At 38.0% G+C, this 17,396-nt stretch overlaps 1 protein-coding gene across 1 annotated transcript in view; it reads right to left on the bottom strand.

The window, feature by feature from the left end:
- LOC113076328 (uncharacterized protein KIAA1109-like) overlaps positions 1–16,835 on the bottom strand; it is a 34,896-nt gene extending 18,061 nt beyond the window's left edge. The window contains 37 exon segments of the mRNA XM_026248960.1: positions 87–298; positions 381–602; positions 846–1,030; positions 1,143–1,264; positions 1,349–1,495; positions 1,577–1,697; positions 1,968–2,141; positions 2,234–2,304; positions 2,899–3,691; positions 4,125–4,320; positions 4,397–4,641; positions 4,846–5,126; positions 5,338–5,457; positions 5,545–5,673; positions 7,456–7,632; positions 7,737–7,874; positions 7,962–8,171; positions 8,333–8,526; positions 8,858–8,964; positions 9,084–9,265; positions 9,406–9,503; positions 10,314–10,469; positions 10,552–10,669; positions 11,274–11,365; positions 11,542–11,620; positions 11,779–11,935; positions 12,203–12,350; positions 12,484–12,563; positions 13,813–13,877; positions 13,879–14,006; positions 14,169–14,254; positions 14,763–14,775; positions 14,778–14,936; positions 15,115–15,179; positions 15,332–15,410; positions 15,620–15,736; positions 16,708–16,835. Coding sequence (XP_026104745.1) covers positions 87–298; positions 381–602; positions 846–1,030; positions 1,143–1,264; positions 1,349–1,495; positions 1,577–1,697; positions 1,968–2,141; positions 2,234–2,304; positions 2,899–3,691; positions 4,125–4,320; positions 4,397–4,641; positions 4,846–5,126; positions 5,338–5,457; positions 5,545–5,673; positions 7,456–7,632; positions 7,737–7,874; positions 7,962–8,171; positions 8,333–8,526; positions 8,858–8,964; positions 9,084–9,265; positions 9,406–9,503; positions 10,314–10,469; positions 10,552–10,669; positions 11,274–11,365; positions 11,542–11,620; positions 11,779–11,935; positions 12,203–12,350; positions 12,484–12,563; positions 13,813–13,877; positions 13,879–14,006; positions 14,169–14,254; positions 14,763–14,775; positions 14,778–14,936; positions 15,115–15,179; positions 15,332–15,410; positions 15,620–15,736; positions 16,708–16,798 — 5,757 coding nt within the window. The 5' untranslated portion in view covers positions 16,799–16,835.
- Positions 16,836–17,396: the final 561 nt, after the last annotated feature.

Genomic DNA, 17,396 nt, shown 5'->3' with positions numbered 1-17,396 from the left:
TACGAGAAACAAAGACCCAATCAAAACTTATAAGATCTCAAATGGCCATTAATTATACATGAACAACTACAACAACATATGAGAACCTGTTCGTCAGAGTCTGAATTGTTGTTGGGTTCAGAAGCAGGGCTCTGCGCATCATTGGGTAGGTTATCGTCAGATACATCAGTGCTGTAGCCACTTCCTGTCTGAGAACCACTAGAATCATTTGATTTTGAGACTCCATCCCTGACACCGCTGTCAGCCCCGCCCATCACCCCAAAAGTACTGTATAGAACGGCTCCTGACTGCCTCCCACCTGAGGAAGAGTCAGACATGAATTTCACACTACTGAAATACAAATGTTTAATGCTATCTGAAATTCAACACGTGTAGAATACCTTTGACAGTGAGGTTCTCAATCCCACATTCAAACATGATCCAACCCCATTTCTCAGGACTGGCGCCAGAGCGAGCGTGGTCAGGGGTGCGTTCTGGGACATGTTCAGTGGAGATAGAGGGCTGGGTCTCATCCACTAAAACAAAGTCATCAGCTTCCTCCAAACTGAAGAGAACCTTAGACTTCTCAAAAGGAATGGCAGTGATGGCACAAGCTCCAAGGTCTGTTACAAACAAATATAAAACAAAAATAATTACGATTCCAAACAGCACTCCAGAAAAAAATTCAATACAATACAATAAAAAATAAAACCAATGAATATTATGTTCAATTAAATATCAACTGAACTTAACCAAATAAAACTGTAATTTCACGTGGCATGAGATTTCATTATTCCAATCCCAGTTTTCTCCAGAGGCGCATAATAAATAAACATACGGATATAAATTTGAGTGTATGTGTGTACCTGATGAGTCCAGGCCACGAAGTTGGCTGTGTATGCGGTGTATGTTGAGTCTGGCTGCGATCTCCTTGCCCTTCTCAATCCCAGCATTAGAGCGGAGAGAACCGCTTGACTGAGGTGCCATCTTAGATGCAGATGAAAACTTCTCCATCATAACAGAGGGCTTTTCTGTCTCCTCCACTATGCCCCTACAAATCACACATTAACAGCCAGAGCACCCACAAAAAATAAATAAGTCAAACTTATATAAAAAAATATATATAATGTATTATATTATATCATATTGCCATTTGGAATTACCTATTCATGCGCAACTGAGTAGCAATCCGGTCAAAACACAAGGCCACTAGAGAGACATGTGTGACACTCTTATTGGATGGTGAACCTTCTTCTACAGATGCCTGAAGTACACAAAGGTTCACCTGCAGACACATGCACATACAATTACTTCCACCATATTTACATGACAAGTATTCTCTCTTTCATACGCACACACAAAAAGGTACCTTTGGGACAGTCACATTAGCTTGCAAACCCTTTATCTTCACATTGTCAGGTTTGATTGACAGATCAGTTTGTCCATGCGGCGTGCTCAGAGACCCAGGGGTGGTTCCCTCTGTTTTAGATATTTTGTGCTCTGGCTTTGCTGTGCTCTGGAAAACACAACATTCATCATGATCACATTAAGGTCTAAGTGTGCTGTCACGTCTCTGTTTGTTGTATCGATTACTTACAGACTCAGAGACAGTGGATTTGCTGATCTGATACACTTCATTAAGCACTTTTCCATGCAGATCATCCAGGATTGATGCAGGGTGGCGAATACTGGCAAAGTGAGCCATCGACTCAATGTACCTGGAACAAAAGACAAACAGAATTTCACAAACACTGTGGCAGTTATGAAAGACCGCATTAAATCTCTTGATGAGAAGATTTTTCTTTCTGTTTCCTATGTTAGAAGACATACTGAAAGGCTTGTTTGTTCCTTTTCTGATCGAATGCCTAATTTAGTGAATTTTTAGTAGTTTTGCACCAGCAAATAAATGATCTGAAAGCTAACAGACTAAAACTCTACATTTTAGTGTCATGGCACCACAAGGTTGCTGTGTTGCTGTGATGTCTGACCTGTCTAGAGCTTCAGCTACTAAAGGAGTCAGAACCACATTGACTGCCCCTTTGACCTCTACAATGGCTGTGGTTCTCGTCTGGGCAAGAGGCTGATCAGCAGTCCAGTCCTCTGTCACAGTGTCCTCATCCGTGTTGTCCACTGCCTGCTTGTTAAGTGGTGTGTAAGGTGTGCTGGAGATACACAAATACACATCACAAAGCATGCTTGAAATTGTTTCATGATACTGAAACAATCACTGTTGATTTATGATTTATCGTTTTACCTGTTTATATTACTCATGAGCCGAACTCCTCTGTCCAATAGTGAGGTGGCAGACAAACCACCCTTCACCATCTGTAAAAGAGCACAAATACAATTAGCAACAAAAAATAATGAACAAACAAGCAACATTCTTAGACTAACAACATGTCCAGGTTATATTTTACCCAGAATATGGGTAAACAGAGAAAAATCTCAGTAGGCTAAAGTAATGTAAAAATTACATTTTATCCTCAAACTGTGCATTTTATATGTCCATACATCAAAAAATTAACATTATTATATTAATATTATTTGTCATTATTAATAAAAAAAAGTTACAATTATATATTTATATTAATTTAAGGAGAGAAAATATAAAATATAAAAATATGTTAAATATATAGTTCATTCATTTTCATTTTCATTCACAAATTACTATTAATTTGGGAAGGGTTCCTTAATAGTCCTTAAAGGGCTGAAAAAAATTATATTTATATTTAGAATAATATTTACTCCATATTTATAAATAGGCTTAATTTTATTGATACAAATCATAATTATTTTTTCCTTGATATTGTTGCTGAAATATGACCTGGACATTTCTTTATAAGATTCATCTAGATCGGATTCACAACTGCATAAATAATATATAACAATTAAGAAAAATGAATAAATTGAAATATAAACCTTAAAAGACGGTATGGACAAGTGGTCAAAGGAGGCGGAGCTCTCCTCACTTGTAGGTGTGTCAAGGTCAAGCGGACGATGCAGCGATGACTTAGATGTTCTCTTATTGGTTGGTTGCTTAACAGCCCAGTTTGAAACATGATAATGTGCAAGGTAGTTTTGGTATAAAGCCATTAAATGTGGCTGTGTTGTCAGGAGGCCAGGCTCTACCTTTTCTGTTTCAATAGAGCCCTCTTCCTCCAATCCGAGTGCAGAGACAAATGAGGCTTGAGAAGTGTGGCTAGGCAGCAGAGGTGGACGGGTCTCAGCAATTGACAGAGGACCTTCCACACTGTGGTATATAGATGTACGACTGTGTTCTGTGTGAGGTTGACCCTGTCTCCGTCTGCGTTTCCTCCCTGGATAGGTACCTGGACCTTCATCGCTACTGATTGGCTCAAACTCCTCGTTAGCGCTAAAATAGGCTTCACTGTCAGCCACAGACATGGAGGAGTCGGCTGAGCGGTACTGATGGAATGTGCTAGAATCCGCTGATGGAGTGAAAGGAAATGACCCGTAGCTTCTTCTCTGCCTTGGCGAGTCCAGAACATTCTCATCGCTACGGGAAACCTCGCTGCTAAACTGCACACTAGTAGGAGGAGTGGCTTTCTCTATGAAGACGGCAGCTGATAGGCTCTTGGTGCTGCCAAGGCGAGCTGATTGGACAGATGACTGGCGCTTGAGAGGAGAGCGGAGTGGAGAGCGCAAGGGTGGACCCTCAGGAATTGGACCGTCAGTGGTTACGTTCATTAACCTGTAAAACACACACATTCAAACACTAGAGTAAAAGAAAGTGGGATCAAGAACCTGCTTCAATCAAGAACAAATTTTTTGACAATAGTGTATTTAATGATTGATTGTTCAAATGACAGGTTGGGTTATAAAAGCCAATTTTCACCATATAGTAAAAAAAAAAAAAAAATTAATATCAAAGCCTTTTTTTGCCTTTATTATGACAGGACAAATCAGAACTGGGATCGGGAAAGGTGCTTTGAGTCATGATTCGAACTCGGGACGCCTGTAGCTCAAGGGCACCGAGCATTGTGAGAAGTTTAAAAAAAGAAATAAAAGTGAAATTGTGAGATACAAAAATGTCCAATTGCAAGAATTAAACTAACAATTGAGACAAGTTGGTTATGGGACTGGAATTGTTCTTTATGGTACAGGAGCACATGTGTCTGACTCACTCTGTAGAGGGGGAGGGACTCTCTCGTTCTCCAGCTAACAGAGGCAGAGCAGCACTGGAGGAAGAGTTTTCCTCAGAGGAAGAGGCAGAGCTGTGGGAGCGCTGAGGTACATGCAGACTGAGGTGCTGGCCACGTTTCTCCAAGTCCACTATCGGAGCAGGGGAACACGTTTCTCTCCGTATAGCAACACCTTTAGCTTCAATTAAACCAATCAATAAGTACAATTCTCTTGATAACCAATCAGCATCACAATAGCCACAAACAAAACTTACAGTCTGAGAGTTTAGGAGTTTCCTTAGTGATGATCCATTCTCCTGGATGTAATAATGATTGGCCGTAGGACATGTCACTCTCTGCAATGATGCTAGAGAAGGCGGAGCTTGAAGAGGGTGTAATTTCCTCCAAGCGGAAGAAGTCCAGGCCACCACCCGAGCCGGCAAAAAAACGACATCCACCAAGACAACCACAGCGATTACGGCTTCGCTTGTATTTGTCCTCAGGCCAAAGGAACCAAAGTCTAAAACACACACAGGAAATATGATTGGTTTTGTTTTTATGGTTTTCTTATTTATATTTTTTACTGTCTCTTGCATTGGTGTAAAGAACACTGGTCAAAAGCTGTTGTGTTTAGTTGTGCTGTAGATATAAAATTGACATCGAAACATGTCTGCCTGCACATTTAGCAATACAAAAAATAAATCATAAAAGGACACAAATTAACCTTTTTGTTTTCATGTCATGAAGCTCCAGGAACTGCCTCTGAACCTCATATTTGGCTTGATGGTCAGCAGCCAATGCCACATCAGCCGTGATGAGGTTAAAGGTCACCGAACCGGCTTCGAGCCAATGAGAACGCCGAAGGAGGGGTGGAGGCAGGCCAAGCCGGGCAACTTCCTGTTGTTCGATGAATTGAGCGATCACTACGTCTTGCAGAACGGCACTGATGCCTTCGCCGACAGCAGCTGTATGCAAATTACATGTGGCCAACCGCAAGGCTCCGGTCTGATGGGCAAGCATACATACACTACTCGTAAAAAGTTTGGAATAATTAAGATTATTTAATGTGTTTGAAAGAAGTGCATTCATTTGATCAAAAAAACATCAAAAACTAAATATTTTTTAACTAAAACTAAATATTAAGCATGCTCCAACAGAAATTATTCTATAAATAAATCAATAGCTGTCTTGCCATCTGATCAATCGCTAATCATACCTTAATATTGGCTGCACAGCCGTGTTCAACAATGAAAACCTGGGCTCCGTCAACTGTTAGTCGAGTCATGGTGTACTTCAGATCCTCTGATGTACGACAGGGACCAGGCAGGGCTGCATGCTACACGTACAGACACGGATTCAGTTGTGTAGTTGTTTTGAAAATGATGTGAATATGACAGTACAAATGTGCGTGTTTCTGCCATACCTTGGCATCACAGACTCTACGATCAACTCCATGTTGGCAGGTGACAGATGGTTTTGGCTGCTGGAGCTGAAACTCTCGGGACACTACATGAAACACAAAGCTCTCGCCCCACTCCAGAAGCGACGCGCACTGAAACACAATCACTACCAGATCACATCTGCTGCACTACATGCATACAAACAGTGATTAATACTGTCAGTAGCTTAAAATAATTATCTTGACTAATCCCTTTTGGTGACACATTCAGTAGCTTTTTTGAGATAATTTTTTTTTTTTAAAGCGTTCACTATTTGTTAGGATTATATTTATAGATAAATATATAATATTAATCGCGATGACTAATGAATTTTAAGTCCCATAACAACATCAGTAATATGCATAGCAAATAATTAAAACAATAAAATTGTACAATATTACAATAACAACTATAAAATATATTTTGACTTGAAATTTTAAATTGAACGATTCTGATTGGTAATTGAGGCTTACTGACGGGCTGTGAAGGTAAACAAGACAAAAAAAAAACTAGGGCTGGGCAAGTTAACACATTATTATCGCGTTAATGCATTAATTGATTAATGCCAACAATTATTTTATATGGAGCCCCACACATGACATGCAAAAAAAAAAAAATTGTGCGCACGATTTACTAATTTGTTCCCTCAATGTACTAAAACGTGCACACGATTACTATTGCAATCCCTCGATTTACTATTGCATTCCCTCGATTTGTTAAATAATGCGCACGATTTAGCAAATCGTGTGAACGAATTAGGAAATCATGTGCACAATTTATAAATCCAGTGAATGAAATAGTAAATTGAGGGAATGCAATAGTAATTGTGTGCACGTTTTAGTATATTGAGGGAACGAATTAGTAAATCGTGCACACGATTTAGCCTAATATTTTTTCGAAATTTTATCACGCATTAACACAGTTTTTTATTATTATGAAAGTCAAATGCTCACTGGCTCTGAATACAAATACAGACAAATCATGGGTCAAAGAAGACTAAGCATCAACATTCACAAACCACTGTCCACTGTTATTTTTTACAGAAAAAAATGCAATGCCCTGCACTCTGCTGCGATGGGTCCCGTGATCATGCAGGTCTCTAATAGGAAGGTGCCTGTTATAATGTTATGATCCAGATTCTGTACTCTGAGCATAACTTGTTTTTTCTAAAATAAACTATAAAATATTTTCTATAAAAATGTTAATGTCCTGGAAGTGACAAATAGCTTGTTTTATATTTAATTACATTAATGTTATAAGTTGAGATTTAGGCTACAATTAATATTTTAATTGCTACTATGTGAAAGGGATACTGCTTTTAAAAGCACCTTATTTGTTTAAAGTGTTTGCAAAACTAAATGTTATTACACTTTTGTTTATATAGCAGTAGGCCTACTTTTAAATAAAAAAAGTGCACAATATACTACTTTTGAATGCATTATTAGTTTTGTGCATAATGCGATTAAATCGCAGACAATGTGATTATTCGCGATTAAAAAATGCCCAGCACTAATAAAAACACAGCAAAAAAAAAAAAAAAAAAAAAAACTTTTTGATGTCTATGTACTACTGCTTACTTTTGAAATTAATTACCTAAAGGAAGATATTTGAGATGACTACTATGCTTAATATAAATCTCGCCGAAAGGAATTCTTTCTATAGATTTCATTCAAGCACTTTAACAAAAATCCAACCTTCACATTCTTTGAAACTCTCCAGTCCACATGCCTGCTACGCTTCTATTAAAAGTGTAATTACTGAGAACATTTTCATTCAAACACAACGAGTGATGCGTCAAAATATATGTGCGAGGTCATCATCCCACAGACATTACTAGAATAATTCCTTTACAATAGTCATGCATCCTTTTTGTAGTGTCAAAATAAATGAGTCACCTGTGGCACACTGACTCTTCCAGTAAGAGCTCCAGCTTGAACGTCGATGAGCCAAGCATATTCCAGTGTGTCACTGCCCGCTGGTAAGCCTTCTGCTGAGAACATAGCGTGGGCTCTCATCTGCAACCCCGAGAGGCTCAGATGTCCATCTCTCAACACAGCATCAACAGCAGGCCGCTAGACACACACAGGAATAAATTACACAAAACAGAAACATCACGAGAACTTTAAATACCAGCACCTGAGAGAATATGAACAAGGTCATCTCCTCCCACTCCCACCTGATAGTTATCACTGACAAACACATGTAGAGGCGAGAGAACGAGCTGTAGCATGGTCTCCTTATAACCCTTTTTCATCTCAAAACACAGGCGCTCTAGGAAGCCCGCAGGACCCTCTGGGCCATCACTGCTACAGTGCTGTAAAGATAGAACAAATAAGGCTCACAATCATGACACGTCAACACTTTTGGCTCCTATAAATAAAATCACTGAAGCGGTACTGACCGTTGGAAGCCGCCCATGGACTTTGTGCAGATTGATGAGTACGGTGATGTCCCAGGGCCGTAGGGAGAGAGGGTGGGGTGTGTCTTTAGAGCGGCTCTCCTCCAGACCCACCCCAGGCCAAAAAGATGAAGAAGAGCAGGAGCTCAGCACAGGGCTGGATAGAGACTCCTCAAAGTCTGTGTACATGTCGTCCTCTCCAAAGTAGTTCTCCTGAACAGATAAACACAACTGCCATTTTAATATTGTAGCCAAAGGAAAGTGTCATTATTCAGCCGCCCTCATTTTAGTCCGTAACTATAAGTTGTTAAGGACACAAGTTCTATAAACACCTGAACCCATATGTGAGCATGCATGCATATATACATGTGTACCTTGATGGACACCAGTGCTCTGAGGAGAGGGCCATAAAGGGTGACGTGGGATTCGGGGCTCAGCTCCATCTCCACATGTAAGCGGTCAGGGGGCAGCAAACTGGGGTCAGAGGAGATTCGAGGTGGAGGAGGCAGGGGTCGAGGGTGTTCTGGCGGTCGCAGTGCAGACAGCATGGACTCCTCTATCTCTGACACTGCACGTAATGTAAAGTGAAGTGTTAAAAGGTCAGGTTCATAATTGTACTATGCAAGTAAAAACAGCAACAGAGATTTGAAAAGTAAACATACACAAGGCACATCTAAAGTTTTGACACACCTGACTAAACCGATGCATCTCACGAGTAAAGTATTTTGCTTAAATGCTTGAAATAATTTTATGGACTTAATTTTTTTATTAATATTTCCAGTTAATTTGATGGAGAATGTAGACCTACTGTATCAGTAAAGACGTAGTCGTGTCTAGATCAACTTTACAATATCTGTACAATAAGTGTATTATTTTTATTGTGTGATTCAAAAGCTTACATGATTGTTTGAGCTGCTGTTCAGTTTTCTGAGGGTAGATGGGATGCCAAGTATAGTCTATAATGAGCATGAAGTTCGGCACACTCCAGCAGTCCACCCAACCAGCCCTGGAAACAAACACACACACACACACACACACACACACACATAAACACAACAGAAGTGTCAAAGAGAAGCGCAAGTAAGAGAAAGAAGAAAAGAAGAGGGAATTCTAATGCAGACTTACTCTGCATTAGTCATGTTCCTCCAGCGGGCTTTGCTGTTTTTGGGAGGTGCTCCTTGCCCTTCTGCTGGCATTTTGTTGTCTGGATGGGTCTTACAGTGCTGGTAATCTTTAGTGAGGGTGAGCAGCGGGTACCGGCTGGGGTGACAGTCAGGCAGACACAGGCGCATATCTGTGTCCTCAGCCTGTATGAGAGTTCAGTCATTCAGAGGAGATTTAGGTGGCCGCTTATGTTTTAACGTCATATAAGGTTTTAATGCTTGATCACACATCATTCAGCACAACAGACAAGTGCGTGTAATTGTTTGCAAGGGTGTACACTCACTCTCAAACAGAAACGTGTGTTACAGGTGGTCGGGACAAAATCGTTAAATGGCAAAGTGAAGTCAATATTCAGCGTTTCCCCACAGGCAGCAAGATAAACTACAGACAAAGAGCATGAATATGTTAGAAGTTATTCAGAAACCAAGAAAAAAAATCAAACTGATTCCACATTGTGTTTAGAAGTGCTTGCTGCTTTCTTTAACAGTCTAAAATCCTTTGATTTGGATTTGTAACTAACAGGCTTTGTTCATATTTTTTGATTTGTATAGAAAATAAAACTCAAAATGAAAAAATAAATAAGCTAAATATTTTCAAAAGAAAGCAAAAAAATTATCTTTTTAGTTTGGCACTAAAAATTACTTCTCTTAAACATTGATTGTGCTAGATTTTCTTTTAATATAACTATTATTACATATGTGATTTAAAAAACAGTTTGTTTTGCATTTTATGTAAATTACCTTTCTACCTTTTTTATTATCATTATAAAATGTGTTCCATCTTTTAACTTAAGTTATATTAATTATGGTAATTTTACTTGTTCTCATGTGATTTTGTTATTTATTTTACAGCACTTTGAGCTGCATTTCCCGAAAATGTCATAAAAGGTAGAAAACAAATCAAGTTTATTATTATTATTTACATTCAACATTCAATCAACCAGCAAGTATGCAAATAAATAAACATTACATTAAAAAAAAAGTTAAATCTAATTTAATCCAGTCTAATCGCATCAGTTTTGTCTTTTACATTTTCCTAAATCACTATCAAAATGGCAGAATGTCAAAACTGTGTGCAGTGTGTACACAAAGCCTTGTTAATTTGTTAGATTTTCTTCCAGTGTTCGAATTCCTCAAACACTATATTAGTTTATTTTCCAGTGTCACATTTATTTATGAAAGTCTTTCTCACCGTTCTCCTGCTGTTTGGTGGAGCAGTCAATCCAGTTGTGTTGATTGGCAGCCCAAATCATCTCAAACTGGTGAAAGAGTATCTTAAACTTCCATGAATATGGAACGAATGAGTAGATGTCCGGTTCACTGTCGCTGGCCCAGTCCTTGATCAGATCTGCAGATCACAACAGGAGGAGGTCAACCGGAGGACAGACTTTAGACACATTAGTTACAGCCAGGTTAGAGAGAAAGGTTACCCGTGAAGAAGTTCTTCTGTGCATAGATGAAGTGGTACGTGGCTTTGTAAACCTCAATCTCACACTGCCAGGACTGAGGCATATTCCAAACGCGTGGATAGCTGGCTATGACGTAGAACTGAGGAGTTCAAATACAGCTGTTAGCATTCAGTATTGTTTCCCAGCTTAGCTTTATGGCAGAATAATTAAGACATCTACAAGGACATTTAAGTAATTGTATAGACTTAATGGTTTACATTATACATACTATTACAATGATCATTAAAATGTATATTCATCACTTGTTTGAAAAGCCTAGTACACTTCTGTGCTGACGCTACAACCCTCCCCAAAGCGCTGCGTGGGTGAATGTCAGCAAAGTGGAAAAGTGCCTCGCAATATGCAATATCTGAATTATTACAAATATTCCTACTCGAAATTCATGTTCTCTAACAGATTTCCCATCTTCAACAATAAATTTCAAGACCATTACTGTCAGATCTCAAATCGCCTGCAGCAAGCAATGTTCCAATTTTCTGAAGATTATCAGTTCTGTGCACTAAAAGTTTCAAGTTACTCCGCGTATTGAAGGGCTAAGCTTGGAGTCTGTCGGATCAGGTCTGGTAAACATGACCTTAAACCAGCCTAATTATCCAGTGCATCTTTAAGACTGACTAGTCAATTTTGAAAACATACAGTTTTGCATAACACTTATAAATAATAAAATCATGTGCTGCACTTACAGCAAGCATTTCAGCCTCTAGCAGTGTCCTGTACAGCATACTGCTGGTTGCATCTATATGTAATAACTGGCCTTTAACAGTGGGAGAATAACCTAAGTGGAAAAAGAAAGGCAAAAACGGGTTATGAATAGTCTGATATAATACTCAGGAGGGCATAACCGCAGTTCTTAATAATAATGAGTCAAGTTAATTTACATTAAACAAACAAAAACTGTCAAATGTCATCCTCATTAAATACTTTTATTTTTCAAAAAAGTTTGGAAGTTACCATTCTCCCCAACAGTCATGGGTATGTTGACCTCGAGGTAAGAACCTGCTCCTACATTCACATGGACCGCATTAGTCTCCTGTCAAGACAAATGGATTACGGGTTAGTGAGTAAACAAAGACAAAAGAGGGTACACACTGTTCCTATGAATGCAAGCAAACTTTGCCCTAGCAAACGTTAATGCATAGGAGTGTGCCACTCAGAAACGAATCATTAGGAGTGTGTGCCTGTAAATACCCTGTTCTTTGTGAATAGCAGGTCTATTGTCGCATCAGCTATGATGTTCATACGCAGCTCAAACGCAAGGATCTTTCGGGGTTTGCCTGGTGTGGCAACATCGCTCACTTTCATTTGCTGATAGTCTGCAGGCAGGAAGAACTTCCACAGGCTGTCTCTGTAGGGGTCAAATCACAATGTAACGGATGGATGATTACAAACATTTGGGTCAGTAAGAGTTTCTTTGCTTTTGAATAAAATGTATTTCCAATTATATACAAAAACTGGATACATTTATTTTTATGCATAAATAATATTTTACAATATCACTATTATTACAGAAAAACAGAATGTCACATAAATGTAGCAGCTTTAATAAGCTTTCCACAACATGAACAATTAAAACCACAAACCAAACAACAACCATTTGAGCGTGTGCCTGTACCTCTGTCTGTCGGCCCATGGGCCATAGTTAAAGTCTGTTCCTTTGCCACACACAATGTCCAAACCCCAGCACGGAGGCAAGTCCTGTAGCTTGGCATCTTCAGAACAGGCTTCTGTATCTCCATTCTCCAGTTCCTCTGGGACCAAACCTAAAAAACACACAAACATTTGCAAAAACACTCTTAACACGGTTAAAGCCAGTATACCAAAAAACATCACCAGACCAGACCTTTATTCTCAAAATAATTAAAGACAAAAAGATTAACCAGTCACAATGATTACCTGGTTCATCCTGGTAGTAGTAGATGTCGACATCATTCGACTGCATGACCACAAAGCCCTCTCCCATGAGCCTGGGAGGTCTAGAGACAGGAACTCACTCTTTAAACAACATCTACATCACTCTAACAGATCACTAATCATTACCAATCGAGCAACTAACAATCAAGACTAATTAGTTACATCAATGAAAACAAACCCATGCTTACTTTCAGATCAACAATCAAAGACATGGGAAAAAGCTTATCTACACAAAAAGCAATTAACGTTCAGGTCATTATGTCAATATGACTTTCAATCTAAATTAAATTACACAGATCAGTGCGTGTAATTGTTGTAACTAATGGAACAAATGAACAGCTCTGATTACTTAAATAAACCTTTGTGTGCAAAACAGCACATTAATAATTATTGTATACTTGAATATCTGGCCATATTGTTTGGTGTGTACAAGTACAAATAATATATATATATATTAAACCATTATCTTCTTCATTATATTATCTTCTTAAACCATTTCTATTTGTACAACATGTCACTTAAACTGTAGTAGTGATTTGTCATTTATTATAGCCCGTTATCCTGCATCAATCCAGTCATATTGCCATATTCTCCAATTTTCTATATATACACAATGTCATGGGCTCTGTAATGGTCAACTGCCACATATGCCTCATTATCACTTATACACAGCACCTTCTCTATTTGCTACATGCCATTTGCACTGAACTGGTCATTGGCCATCTATACTTTATACCATCAGCACTTAATATTATTTAAAGACATTGTAAAAATCAGCTTTGCAGCAATGTGTGTCATCAAAATGCCAGTTTCCCTTCAAAAGTTGACAGATTCCCTTTTCCGAAATATATACAGTTTAAATGTAAAGTCTAAAAACAGAATATCACCAGAGATACTAATGAGGCATTCTGCACTCACGAAACTACACGAATTTCTGTCTTAAGATGTCGTTATAATAATAAAATATCTTAATGAATACTGTTCATTTGACATCTTTAAGCTCAACCCTGGTGAGCACAAAGACTTCTTTCAAAACCATAAAAGAAAACTTATCAACCGCACACTTCTGAATGATATTGTAAACAAAAGGCTATTTACAAAGAACAAGTCAAGGCCTTGTCAATAGTCAATATGCCAACACGAGAAATTGTGCTTACCTACTGATTTTATGCTATCCCTAAATAATATACAGTACGCCCGTTTACACATCAGTTGGATTATAGCTATTTCATTGGCTCTGTACTTGCACAAAGACAAAAAAATCTAATCTAATCTAATTTACCCTTATAGACTAGAGATTATTAGACTCACTCATCATTCTGAAGGCCCAGGTATCGTGGGCTGGGCACCAGCATGACGCGGACGTTCTCCAGAGTAACCCTTCACAATGTGCATGAACTGATCTAAGTGGCTGCTTGGTGGTTTTGTGGCATATGTCAGGAAGGCATCGTCAAAGTTCATACACAGGGTTTGGGGAAGATGGTGATTGCCGAATGCTACACGACCTGAGTGCAAAACCAGTGAGAGTTATAGAAGTTGAGGCATGGGAAGGTAAATAATAAGTAGATTTAATTCTTTGTTACAGTATAAAGTATGAATGACGCAGGTAGCAGCGTGCTGATGTCAGACAGGAAACGGGAGAATGGGAGAAACGTTGACTGCAGAACTCACTGTACTGATGTTGACTTTGATGACGGGGATGAGAGACCTCCAGGAAGATGACGGGTCCGGAGTCTCAGCTTTGATGTGAACACTTCAAAAGCAACAACAACACATTTTCCTTCATAAGCACCTTCGGATATGAAGTACTGCAACATTACTGTCTAAAAAAAAAAAACTATGGGAATTGCTCCAAGCCATTGTTTAGATTCAGTTTAGAAAAGTCAATGAACAATAAAGCAATGGTTTTTGTAGCCATCACAAATACTGCCAACATGCGGAAATGCTCAAACATGAAGCTAGATACAAACACTTCCTGTCTGAAAATTAAACAAACCAATTTTATTGCTAAGTAACACTGACTTCTTCACTTGCTACAGTACATTGACATGAGTAATATCTACACATTAGAATACTGTTGTCAATTATTCAGCAAACAGATGGATGGCTGGGCCAATGCTTCTTTGTTGAGATGGTCAGTGTTTACATTGAGGAAATCAGTCTATAAATAGCTTATTTGTAGTTGTTTCTGCATATTAAAAGCTGGTCCAAGTATTTCAGCATTTTAAAAATTACTTTATGAACCAGAGTGCATTGTTTACCTCTCCATGGATTATCTCTCTGCTCTCGCCCTTTCTCCTCATCCCGGTGGGGCGGGACAAGGGTGGGCTCTAGGCCAAATATTTCCTGTAGCCGTGTGTACAGATCCGTGCGATTATACACATGGAACTCAAATCCGTTAAGCGTGACATAGAGCCGTGTCTCAGCCTTTGGGTCTGGAAACAGCAGAACTAACATATATCAATACACATGCATTTCATGGAGAACTGTCATTGAAAATAAGGGACAAGAAGAAAATTTGAGAGATTTATGTTATGATTAAAGATGTCCCTGAAACAACAACATAAATCTGTCACAGCTTGTGTGGGTTGTTTGTTATGCTTTTACACTGACCATGTTGTTTCTGTTTGGGATTGTACATCTTCCACCAACGAAATATAAGTAACCCATCTTGAATTCTGGAAAAAAAAAGTTACAAAAGAATAAATAAAAATGGGATATGAACCAGTAAACAATGAGAAAACACACAGATAATGGGAATGAGTAGAGTATCAAAAAGCAATGGAGCATAAAAAGGACTTCAATAAAAAGGACAGAGTTTGTTGTGTACCTGATCGACATGTCTTCACTGATGAAATAAACATCTCGAAACATGACCTTGCCAGACAGCACAGAGAATGAAAATGAACCTGTAAAACAAATAAATAAATGTATGAAACAGAAAAATCAATAATAAAAATAAATAATATTATTATTTATATATATATATATATATATATATATATATATATATATATATATATATATTATATATATATATATATATATATATATATAGAGAGAGAGAGAGAGAGAGAGAGAGAGAGAGAGAGAGAGAGAGAGAGAGAGGCTAACTCACCAATGTGTATGTATCCATTCTTATAGAGACGGTTAATGATGAGGGTGAGGACGAGTCCAATATTACGGGAATTGTAGTATGTCAGGTATATGATCCATCCGCATGACATAATAGTGGCTGTGTAAAACATAAATCCAAATCCATTATTGGCCTTATCGAGCAAATAACACAAGCTATATCATTTACACTACTGTTTTAAAGTCTGGTGTTGGTGAGATTTATCAAGTTTCCTTTAATAAGTCTCTTATGCTCACCAAGGATGCATTTTATTTATTCAAAAATACAGTAAAAACTCTAATACTGTGAAATAATATTACAATTTAAGAGAACAGTTTCTATTGAAATGTTTTCAAATGCAACTTATTCCTGTGATGGCAAGATTTTTCAGCATCATTACTCCAGTCTAATATGCTGATTTGCCGCTCATGAATTATTTTATTATTATTATTAATGTTAAAGCTGTTATTTTGTGGATGACTGAATCATTTTGATACAGGATACATGGTTTTTTGATGTTTTATTTACAACAGAAATCTTTTCTTTTTTGTCACTTTTTAACAATTTAATGTGTCCCTTGCTGAATAAAAGTATTCATTTCATATAAAAAGAAATACTGAATCCAAACTTCTGAACAGTAGCGTATAACAGTGTCTGTGCCCGAACACTGTGTCATGTCAACTCGAGGCTGTGGTACTCCGAAAGAAAGTAGTAACTGCAGAATGTGCATTAGCAACAAATTAATCAAATAGTAAGCTAAACACTAGATAGAGTGAATAACTATCTATCCAACCTAATTTTCACATTAAAAAAGATGTTATAAAAACATAAATTAGCTGAGAAACATCACAAGCTGGCTTTGATGGATTGATTAAAAGATGTTTACATACAGATCAAATTAAATTCCTAAATTATATTTGTAAATAAAATCATTTTATTTTAGACCGATGGTGGAAATAAAGTAGTCTAAAATGGAAGTGGTGCGTTTGTCAACTTAAGGCCCAATGCGATGCACTAGGCACCTATGGTCTAGACATTTTCTAATCTGCAGAACAAAAACAATTTCCAAATCAAATCAGCTGCCCACTTACCCACGAGGAGCCACACAAAGTTGGAGTTGTGTTTGTTGAGGTAGTCATCTAATTCATTATAACTGGGGAAACTGGTGTTGGCTTTCTCCATGGTTACACCCCACTGCAGATAAGCAGAATAGACATCACTATCAAATTACACCGGGTCTGCGTCAACCTCTGACTTATGAAGAACATTCAGCAGACTATTCACAAACACAGTGTGTGCAAAAGGGAGGTTCTTTGGCTAAAGACAGAATAGTTCATTAACTGTCCTCAAGTGATCCACCATCATGAAAAACATTCACACAATTAGGACTCCATGTTGTGTACAATGAACAATGTTTTTAGTAAACTGCTGGTAATGCATTTTCAGTCATCTGTTTGAGCATCTTATAATGGAGCTCTTTTGCTGAAGGAGAAATATATGTAGTTTTTGTATTAATATAAAATGGAAAAAATAATACAGCATTATATCTCATCTCATGTCATCATTTAGCTCTTGAGGAATGGTGAAAGATATTGTACTGTATAGGAAAGGAATAGTTTACTGAAAATTAAACCTTGCTGAATGGTATTTTTTTTACTCAGACCATCCAAGATGCACGATTAAGTTTCTTTGTCAGAACAGATTTGTAGAATTTTGCCTTACATTACTTGCTCACCAATCGATCATCTGCAGTGAATGGGTGCCGTCATCAAACATCACA

Source organism: Carassius auratus, unplaced genomic scaffold, assembly GCF_003368295.1.
Source record: "Carassius auratus strain Wakin unplaced genomic scaffold, ASM336829v1 scaf_tig00019870, whole genome shotgun sequence".
NCBI classification, from domain to species: domain Eukaryota; kingdom Metazoa; phylum Chordata; class Actinopteri; order Cypriniformes; family Cyprinidae; genus Carassius; species Carassius auratus.
This window is presented reverse-complemented; position numbering and strand designations above follow the sequence as displayed.